General features: G+C 37.0%; 1 protein-coding gene across 2 annotated transcripts; it reads left to right on the forward strand.

Moving 5' to 3' along the window:
• The first annotated feature begins 446 nt into the window (after nt 1-446).
• On the forward strand, nt 447-6,965 carry LOC112727355 (translocase of chloroplast 120, chloroplastic). 2 transcript variants are annotated; one of them, XM_025777068.3, is made up of 3 exons: nt 447-763; nt 1,731-5,383; nt 6,567-6,965. In XM_025777068.3, exon 2 carries the CDS (start codon nt 1,759-1,761, stop codon nt 5,335-5,337), a length of 3,579 nt encoding a protein of 1,192 aa, XP_025632853.1. In that variant the 5' UTR covers nt 447-763; nt 1,731-1,758; the 3' UTR covers nt 5,338-5,383; nt 6,567-6,965. The 2 variants fall into 2 exon arrangements, with proteins under 2 accessions (XP_025632853.1, XP_025632854.1); XM_025777069.3 differs by having other exon boundaries at nt 584-810.
• Nucleotides 6,966-10,991: the final 4,026 nt, after the last annotated feature.

Below are 10,991 nucleotides of genomic sequence, written 5' to 3' on the forward strand. Positions count from 1 at the left end.
TTTTGTCATCATGTTTGAATTTATTATTTTTAATTGATATAATTTTCGAGTCGAATTTGGTCATGTTTCGAGTAGACCTATTCTAGTCCAAAATTGTATTTTATATTTAAAATATAATGAATTATTATGTTTTTATTTCAATCAATATATGCTATTGTTTTTATTTTAAAATAATTTATTTTTTATAAATATTAGATAACATTTATTGTATTTAATCTTTAAAAATTATATTAATCTATTAGATAAAGTTTATAAAATTATATACATTAATATATATCAGATGAATCCGCTTTAATTTATTTTATTTCGAATTAATTTTAAATTGAATTAAAGTTTTTAAAATAAATCTAATAAAATATTACCAATTTACCACTGAGTCTGATAAACCCTTTTCGGTCCAATCCATGTGCATCCTACTTGATATCTTCATCTTTTTCTTTTTGGTTGTTTGACAGAATTGGTATGTATGAATAGGCCTTAGAGAGAACCCTATAGTAGGCCAGTCCCTCAATTTAGGAAAACAGTCCGGTCCACGAAAGAGTATTATGGCCCATAGATTATCCCACTAGATTTTACTATTATCGACTCTCACCAAAAATAAAAAATAAAAAATAAAGAAAATGCAAATCCCAATTTTTTATTTTTATGTGAAATAAGTGAAATCTTACGATACCCTAGTTTATCCAAGAAATTCCTAATACGCTTCACACTATCGCTCATTCGCTCTTTGCATCTGAAGAGCGAGGAGCTCCTGAATCCCAAGGTTCGCTTCTCCTAACTAACACCGCCTCCCTTCTGGTTTCTATAGCGGTAGCGATTCTGAATTTTGCCGTTCAGGATATTCCTGTTTCTGATCTTGCGTTCCGCTCTTAAACTCTTTTGTTCGCATCTGTTTTATGTGGTTATGTGGATTTGCATTGTTATTTGGTTTAAATTTCTGCTTTACATTTCACTCTTTAATCAATGTTGTATTTTGATATGTCCATTTAACTAAACTGAATGTGTTATAGTGATTCTGTGGTTTTACTGTGCCCCCTCCTCCCCTCTTTTTTTTTTGTTGGGGGGCGGGGGGGGGGGGGGGGATGGGGTCTTACTGTATTTTGACAATCTTCTAACTGTTTTGGATAGATTAGGAACTACTTTGTGGCATTATGGCATCCCATAGAGAATATTGACACATAAATAACTTACCATCATCAATAGCATCACTACTGTTGTATGAGTTTGCCATGAGTAGAACATGGATACACATAAAAGAGCAATCTAAATAATTGAATTTTACAGTAGGAAGAAACTTTAAGCAGGGTGTTAGCACTTGCTTATGAAGGTATAATAATAAATGTATGAAAGGGGTGTCTTTACTACAATTATGTATAAATAAGAAGGTTTGTGTTTCTGCTATTGTTTGGGTAAGTTTATTATTAAACATTTTATTTCATTGTTTCTTTTTCGTTTTGCTTGGTTATGTAAACCGTAATCGAAATGAATACAAAGCCTCTCATATGATCATCGTAGGGATTTACTTCTTTTCCCGTGGACCATTCTATCTATTAATTGCTACGCTGCATAAGATTCCCTTTTATTGTTGATTGTATGATATTGGATCCTCAATTTGTATACCATATCATATGTGTCTAGTTATATACAAGGTTTCTTTTGTGCCTTTCTCAATTCCCCAGATTTATTTGTTTAAGATTTTCAGTTTCTGATTATTTTCTTTCCAAATCTAGGATTTTGAAGCGAAGCTGAAGATTTGATATGGAGGAGGTTGAAGTTTTCCAGGAGGCAATGGAGCCAAAAGATCATTTGGATGATCAGGAAGTAAAGGACAATCATGGAGATGCTGTTGTTGATAAAGGAGATGATGCTGCCACAGTTAATGCTTCCCCTTTAACTGTGCTTGATGAAGCTCCTAGTGCTGCACAGAATACGGATAAATTTGAGGAGTCTATTGGGGTTGCTGAGGAATCTGCCCAAGACAATGAGAAGGTCGAACTAGTTGCTAGCGATGAGGTGGGCAAGGTTGGGCAGGAACCACCTGATAGTGTTCATCTAGATGGAGTTGATTCTGGAGGAACTGGAAGAGAAGTATCTTGTGATGAATCTTCCAATATCATTGATGATGGTTTACAAAGGAGTGAGTTAAATGGCGCACAGGAGCAGTCTGACTTAAATACTGACGAAGTGACAGTTGCTCAGGAGAATGGTGCCATGGTGGATGTAGACTCTGGTTTAGTCAGTGAGAAGTCTGAAGATGAGGATTCTGGATTTGTGACACCAAGAGAAAATGGTGGTGTAATCTGGGAAAACAGGAGCACAGAGAAGGTAGATGATGTTGTTCCTGAGCCCAATACAGAATCTGAATTCAATAAGATGTCAAACCAGGATTTTGATGCTGGGGATTTGAAGGAGAGTAACTTTGATCCTGAATTCAGAGGCAACAACACAAAAGAACAGTTGAATGCTTCAGCTATGCCATATAGCGAAACTCAAGATCATGCAGGTGAAGAAGTACATGAAAATTCAGCACTTAGAAATTCAGAACTTCCAGAGGAAGTGATTACAGATTTGAAGGATAATACCCTTGACATCGATATAAACAATGAGGGTACAGCTGGTGATGAAATTAGTTCATCTTTTGGTCAGAGTACCAAATGCAAAGATTACAACAATGATGATGCTAATGATAGTAAAGCTGGATCAGATTCAGAGGACCAGGAAGCAGTTGGTGAAATAGGAGGAACTTCTCCCGACATACATGATGCCATGGAGGATAGGGAACTGATACAAGCTACTGGAAGCTCATCCTCATTGCAAAATTCTACTGCTGATGAGATACCAGTTCAGATTACTGCAGCTGATTTAAAAGGTCTTAAGGATGACCAATCTCAGGTTTCTGCTGTAGATAATCATGGAGATCAAGGGTTATCATCTGTGGCCGGGGAGCATGAAAAGATACAGGAGAACAATGCAAAAGAGAAGGAAACCACTCAGGCCACTAGAGACCAAAACAGTGAGGTTTCCTCCTCATCTGGAAATCCTGTTGCTGCTAGCAATCCTCCAGTTCGTCCAGCTGGCCTTGGTCGTACAGCCCCATTATTGGAACCTACCCCAAGGACAGTGCCACAGCCTCGTACAAATGGCACTGTATCTAATACACAGTCCCGACAAACAGAAGATTCCTCAAACGGTGAGACTGAGGAGTATGACGAGACTCGGGAGAAGCTTCAGATGATTAGGGTAAAATTTTTACGGTTGGCTCATAGGCTTGGGCAGACACCCCACAATGTTGTTGTAGCACAGGTTTTATATAGACTGGGCCTGGCTGAGCAACTCAGGGGGCGGAATGGTGGTCGAGTTGGTGCATTTAGTTTTGATCGTGCAAGTGCAATGGCTGAGCAACTTGAAGCAGCAGGTCAGGAGCCACTTGATTTCTCTTGTACAATAATGGTTCTTGGAAAGACAGGAGTTGGTAAGAGTGCAACAATCAATTCTATATTTGATGAGGTTAAATTTAATACTGATGCTTTTCAAAATGGAACAAAAAAGGTTCAGGATGTTGTGGGAACAGTGCAGGGTATTAAGGTACGTGTGATAGATACACCAGGACTTTCACCTTCCTGGTCTGACCAACGACATAATGAGAAGATTCTGCACTCTGTCAAGCGCTTTATTAATAAAACACCACCAGATATTGTGCTCTATCTTGATAGGTTAGACATGCAGAGCCGTGATTTTAGTGATATGCCACTATTGCGCACAATTACTGAGATGTTTGGACCTTCAATATGGTTCAATGCTATTGTTGTTCTGACTCATGCAGCATCTGCACCTCCTGATGGCCCAAATGGTACTGCTTCCAGTTATGACATGTTTGTCACACAGCGCAATCATGTTGTGCAGCAAGCCATTCGTCAAGCAGCTGGAGATATGCGTCTAATGAATCCTGTAGCATTGGTGGAGAACCACTCTGCATGCAGAATAAATAGGGCTGGCCAGAGAGTGTTGCCTAATGGCCAGATTTGGAAGCCTCATCTGTTACTCTTGTCTTTTGCCTCAAAAATTCTGGCTGAAGCAAATGCCCTTCTAAAGTTACAAGATAGTCCACCTGGAAAGCCTTACACTGCTCGAGCAAGAGCACCACCTTTACCATTTCTTTTGTCATCCCTTCTTCAGTCAAGGCCACAATTAAAGTTGCCAGAGGAGCAGTTTGGTGATGAGGACAGTCTTGATGACGACCTTGATGAGTCATCTGATTCTGATGATGAAACAGAACCTGATGACTTGCCACCATTTAAACGTTTGACGAAGGCCCAGGTGGGACAATTGTCTAGAGCTCAGAAAAAGGCATATTTTGATGAGTTGGAGTACCGAGAAAAAATTTTTATGAAGAAACAATTGAAGGAAGAGAAAAAGCAACGGAGGATGTTGAAGAAAATGGCAGAATCAACAAAGGAGCTGCCAAGTGATCCTAACGAAAATGTTGAAGATGAAAGTGGTGGTGCAGCTTCTGTTCCTGTTCCCATGCCAGATTTGGCCTTGCCGGCTTCTTTCGATTCTGATAATCCCACTCATCGGTATCGGTATCTTGATTCATCCAATCAGTGGCTTGTAAGACCTGTCCTAGAAACTCATGGATGGGATCATGATGTGGGTTATGAAGGATTAAATGTAGAAAGATTGTTTGTTCTTAAAGAGAAGATGCCATTATCTTTCACTGGTCAGGTTACCAAGGATAAAAAGGATGCTAACGTTCAAATGGAAGTTGCCACTTCTCTTAAGTATGGAGAAGGGAAATCAACTTCGTTAGGCTTTGATATGCAGACTGTTGGGAAGGATTTAGCTTATACATTGCGAAGTGAGACAAAATTTAGTAACTTCAGGAGAAATATGGCTACTGCTGGTCTCTCATTTACTCTCCTGGGTGATGCCCTGTCAGCTGGAGTTAAAGTTGAAGACAAATTTGTTGCCAGTAAACGATTCAAGGTGGTTATTGCTGGTGGTGCAATGGCAGGGCGTGGTGATGTTGCTTATGGTGGCAGTTTGGAGGCCCATTTGAGAGATAAAGATTATCCTCTTGGAAGGTCTTTGTCAACACTGGGGCTTTCTGTTATGGACTGGCATGGTGATCTTGCTGTTGGTTGCAATGTACAATCACAAATCCCAGTTGGTCGGTATACAAACCTTGTTGCCAGGGCCAATTTGAACAACCGAGGTGCAGGACAAGTCAGCATTAGGTTAAATAGTTCAGAGCAGCTTCAAATTGCTTTGATTGGTCTCATCCCTCTACTTAAGAAGATGGTTGGTTATCCTCAACAATTGCAGTTTGGACAATGATGATGATGATGATAATGTTAGGGTACTCAAGCTGCACGACTTGCAGGTAATGAGTAACTGCTTTAAGATGCATTCCCTGCTACTGCCACGAGATGAGACTGATACTAAATATGTTTTTCATGTTATGTTTGCTGTTTTCTATACCTGAAAGTATCTATCATTTGCTTTCAGTAATTGTAGTTTACCATGTTAGATATTCTCTTGGTATTATTTGCTATATTATGCTGCTGTACTCCAAATAATTTATGCCTACTTTTTCCTATTCTCTCTCTCTCTCTCTCTCTCTCTCTCTCTCTCTCTCTCTCTCTCTCTCTCTCTCTCTCTATTTTAATTTAATTTTTTATGTAAGGCCATGTAGGCGTGTCAATTCTTGGAATGTTATGTCTTGCCCTTTTCAACCTTTAGTAATCATTTCCTCTCTTTTCCTTTGTCAATTTGGCAAATTTTACTCCCGATTTAAATTGAATGACGGACCTCCAAGAAGAAATTACACTTTGTTTAGAGATTATACATTGATTTGCTAGTAATGTCTATGTTTGCCAATTGTAGATTGAAAGTGTGTGTTTGTTCTGTCTATGATGGGATGACGTTTTGCAATTGAATTGTTTTTGGGTATATCTGGCATTCACTCCGGAAACATGTTGACTAGATTAGTAGATTATGCTGCATTGATGCCGTGCTGATGCTTGGGAATATGTTTTGGTCGTTTAGTTTTCAACCAGAAGTATGTTGAGGTGGTGTTGGTTGCAATGGAATATGTTTTGGTCGTTTAGTTTTCAACCATAAAATATCATCCTTGTGGTGGTGTCTAAGGTACCTTGCTAGCGTATAGTGCATGAGTCAATTACATGGAGAGATGTCTACATGGGGTGGTTCTTTAATATAACATTTGGTGATTTGAAATAGTGTTCTTGTTGAAGTTGCCTACATGGGTTTAGGGTTTAGGGTCATGGTGTGCCGGCACCCATTGGGGATATACTTCAGGGTGATCTTAATGCTAATATGATATAGGTTTAGATGGCATTGATAGTACCCTCGCGGTGGTGTTTTAATTCGTATGTTATTTGTTGTTCACCACAGTTTTTCTTTGGGGTTAGGCATGGTAATAATTTGTTTGTTGTCGTTGTTGGTACTTGTTTTTATGCTTCATGCTCGCTGTTTTTCTCATTCTTCCTGTTTTGATAAATCTGAATTGGTGGTTGTTACGGTTAATGTTTCATGAGATGCAGGATAACATCAACTCTTCTGTGGTGGCTTGTGTTTCACGCGGTTGTTGCAGTCTTACAATATATTTCTTCCTAGTGAAGATTTTAATTTTTAAATATTGCTGGGCAGAGGATTATGCAAGAAGTACTGGGTGTGATGGATTGTGCTCATGTTAAGGTTGTTGGTGCAAGCGATATCGCACTTTAGAGTTGGCTGTGTTCCTTATAGCTCTATGATGTATTAAGCAAATATGTTTTGATCGTATCTTAAATTAGTAGAAGTCGCTGGTTTTGAAAGATTTTTTGCTCGTGTTTATAGCTATGCAGGAAGTATGTTGTCGATGCAAAGATTCGCTATATAAATTATGCTTGATCGAATGGCATATGTGCAAATCCATGATAATAAATGAGATGTTCAGAGTATGGTTGTGTTATGCTTGTTTGGTGATTTGTCTTTATTCATGGTGGTGTTAACCATTTTATAACGAAACGGTGACATTAGCCACATATTTTTCGTTCACTTTAGTATTTCCCTACTAATATTGAGCTTCTAATGTTTTCTTAAAAAAATAAGAGTAAATTACAATTTCTATTGAAAACGTTGACATATTTATTTATAATAGATGGAAATTATCATTTGTATCCATAAAAAATGGCTTTTGTAAGCAAAATTATTCAAATTTAAAAAAATTCAATAAATTTTTTACACTATCCTTCTCTCGACCACCAATATTATGTCTCCCTCCTCCTCCCGTCTCTCTTTCAATGTTCTCTCTCATTGTTTCTTCCCTCCTCCCCCGTCTCTCTTTCAATGTTGCGAAATCGGTTGAAAGGTGAATGGAGCAGAGCGAAACGGCTTTGGATCTAACTCCGAGAAAATTAGCGAGGCAGTTGGATTTTACAGCACACCTGAAACTGCCGCTGACTCCGCTGTTGCAGTCGCTGGTACAGACGATTCCGCAAACGCCAGGACGATCACCGTTGCAATTGCAATTGACTCTATATCAGTTAGGGCAACAACAACAGCAGCAACAACCGCAGCCGTGGTTGTTTTCGCAGGGACAGTAGCTGAGAGCGCCGCCACAGCCACGGTGCAGCAGCAAAAAAAGCTTTCACCATTTTCTTGAATTCTGTTATACTGTACAGAAGCTTCCAGTAAAGGTGTTGAAAGTGTCATAAATCTGAAATTTTGTAAGAAAATATTCAAGAAAGCTTTCAAGGGAACCTTCATTGACAACCCTCTCTTCTTCTTCACATCGTAGATCTGAAATTCACAATTTGAATGAAATTGAAGAAGGACTCATCTGGGTTGTTCTCAGACACCATTTTTTGATCAACCATTGAAAAAGTTGCAGCCTTTAAGTGTGTGTGCAGAGAAAACCCAATCCGATTCTCTAGAACTCGATTCGACACCGATGGAGGAGTATGCAGCGATGGGGTTAGGGTGACAATTGAGGAGGAGGGTGTGGCGGTGTTACTGAGCGGCGATGTAGTTGATGTTGGGATTGGATCGCTGAGAACATTGAGAGAGCCGAGGGGAGGGGGAGATGATAGTGGTAGTGGTAGAGAGAAGGATAGTTTAAAAATTTTATTTAATTTTTTAGGGTTTGGATAATTTTGCTTGCAAAAGCCATTTTTTATGGGTATAAATGGTAATTTCCGTCTGCTGTGGATAAATATGTCAGCGTTTTCAACTTTTATAAGTAGAAAATTAGAAATGATAGTTTACTCAAAGTAAAATAATATTTTTGAATCCGAAAAGCATTTCTTTTACTCTATTTTAGTGCAGAAGTCTCAACTGTTATGAAAGAAACAACACTTAACCTTTGTTTGGATCAATGAAAAATGGATGCAAGGAAAAAAAAAATGAATAGAATATATTATTTTTTTCTGGTTGGTTGATGCAAGAAATTGGAGGAAAAGAAAATTGAGGTAGGATTGATATAAAAAGTTCTCTCCTCTCCTTAGCCGAAAAAACCACTTTTTCAAGCTTCTCTTCAAAGCTTGAAAGTGGGATTTGCAAATTTTTTTTTTCTTTCTAGCTAAACAAATATATATATATATATATATATATATATATATATATATATATTATTCATTTTTCTCTTTTTATTTTTCTTTACACCCAAACAAAATATTAGAAAATTTTTGCGAGGTCACTGTATAAAATTGTTGGTAATAATTTATTTGATTTTTTAATTATTTATATTTAAAATTATTATACTTCCATAGCATCATTCTCATTGTCTTTTCAAATACTCTTTCATATGTCTTTTTCAATATTTAGTAAAATTAATTTAATTTTAAAATTTTATTAAAAATTTAAAAATATTTTAAATTAATCTAAAATATATTTTTAAATAATAAAATTCATATTAGTTTGATAAGAACATAATTAAATTTTGGGTTAAGTACGATTTTAGTTTCTGAGGTATAAGCTGAAAATTTTTTCCAATCTTTTTTTGCATACAAAATCGTCCCTAAGGTTCAACATCATTTTAAAATTGTCCTTAAGACCAAAATACTCTTTTCTTCTTCTTCTTCTTCTTCATCACAACATCTCTTCTTCTTCATCAGAAGCAAAAACATAAGCAGAAACAAACGCAGAAACAGAAGCAAAGAGCCAATGATTCCTCTTCCCCTATATCCAAAAAATAGAAGCAGAAACAAACGCAGAAACAAAAATAGAAACAAACATCTCATCATACTCATAGTTTCCTCCATGGTCCTCATCGCTGTCATCATTGCCGCCGTCCTAGGCACCATCTTACACAGCTGCCGTTCCTCCTCCTCTTCGTTTGGCCCCTCAAAGGAGCTATCCTCGCAAAAACAAATGCAGAAACAGCCACTCATAGACGTGTAATAAGATCAAAAAAATAGAATCCGAATCAGAAGCACGAGAACAATAATATCAAAATCAGAATCAAAAGCATAAGAACAATAAAATCAGAATCAGAACCAGAAGATCGAATCAGAACCAGAAGAAATTAGAAGCAGAAGCAGAACGAATCAAAAATAGAACCCTGTAGAAGACCAGCGGCGAGGAGCAGGGTGAGGACGCGAAGCGGCGGCGAGGACCAGAAGCACTAGCGGCAGTGGCGGCAGTGGAAGACGCGAAGTAGCGGAGGAGCTTCGGCGACGGCATTGGGTTCAACGGACGACAGCGGTGGCAGCTGGCGCGATGGCGGTAACACTCTTCCTCTCCCTTCCTCTCCCTTCAGCTCGCGCATCCTCTCTCTCTTTGCGGTCAGCGATGGTGGCGGATCTAGTGATGACGGAGCAGCTCAGAACGGCGATGACGACGTGGTTTAACGGTGGCGACGAGCCCAGTACGACGACGACGGCCTCCCTTCCCCCCGCGTGATTCCCTTCTCCCCATCTTCCCTTTCCCTTTCCTCTTCCCTCCCCTGCATGATCCCTTCCCCATTTAACCCATTTTTTTTCTCTTTTTTTTTTCTTTTTTATTTTATAATATTTTTAGTTAGGAATAATTTAGTAATAAAAATTAAAATTTTAGTAAAAATGATGATTTTAAAACTAAGTTGAACCTTAGAAACGATTTTGTATGAAAAAAAGGTTGGAAGCGAAAAAAATTTTCGACCTATATCTTAGAAACCAAAATCGTACTTAATCTTTAAATTTTGAAAACACGTTTTTAGACTTTTTTTTTTTTTTTTAATTAGAGTTCATAGCATTGAATTAAATCAATTTTATGTTGTCAAAGTTTGAAAACGAAATATTTTTTTAGAAGCAGTGTTATGACGTGACAAAGTAGATTTTGTAACCAAATCCAAATAAGCTATCTAAAATTGAGCATCATTTTTCTTTTCATTCTTTCTCTTATCTTATTTTCTAACATGCTGGTCTCTTCTATTTCTTTCTTTTCTTCTTATAAGTTCATTATTTTTTCCATTCTCTTTTCATCTTTTCTTTTCTTTGGTTCTTCTATTTAGTTAATTTTCTTCTCTTTTTTTTCCTTTTTATTTCTTATTCTCAAGTACTTTCTCCCTTTCAAATATTCATATCATTCAATTATTTTGGTTCAGTTTAAATTCGCCGTTAATGGAAGATTAGATTTCATTCAAACAAATCAATTTTAAGGTGAATTGTATAGAAATATAATATATAGAAAAAAATACATAAATTTTAGTCAAAAATAAAAAAAAGTTCAAAAACACCTATATTGTTTTTTGAAGTAGGTTCACAATGACATACAGATTCAAAAGGTACATAGCATACATAGTAAGTACAAATTAAAAAAAAAAAAAAGAGAAGGGGTTCAATATAATATTTACTCTCTCTCTCTCTCTCTCACAAAAATGTAAGTTGAATAATACAAGAAAAGTACAAAAATGTTAGATTAATAATACAAATATAACTTGAATATTGAGTTTGAGTGTTTATCGTTGTAAATTTATGAGTTTATTATAAAAATTCTTGTGTTTATTT

The sequence above is a fragment of the Arachis hypogaea genome, chromosome 12 (genome assembly GCF_003086295.3).
Source record: "Arachis hypogaea cultivar Tifrunner chromosome 12, arahy.Tifrunner.gnm2.J5K5, whole genome shotgun sequence".
Taxonomy (NCBI): Eukaryota; Viridiplantae; Streptophyta; class Magnoliopsida; order Fabales; family Fabaceae; genus Arachis; species Arachis hypogaea.

Coding starts and splice junctions, on each gene's coding strand:
- LOC112727355 (XM_025777068.3), top strand. CDS start 1,759: ATGGAGGAGGTTGAAGTTTTCCAGGAGGCAATGGAGCCAAAAGATCAT.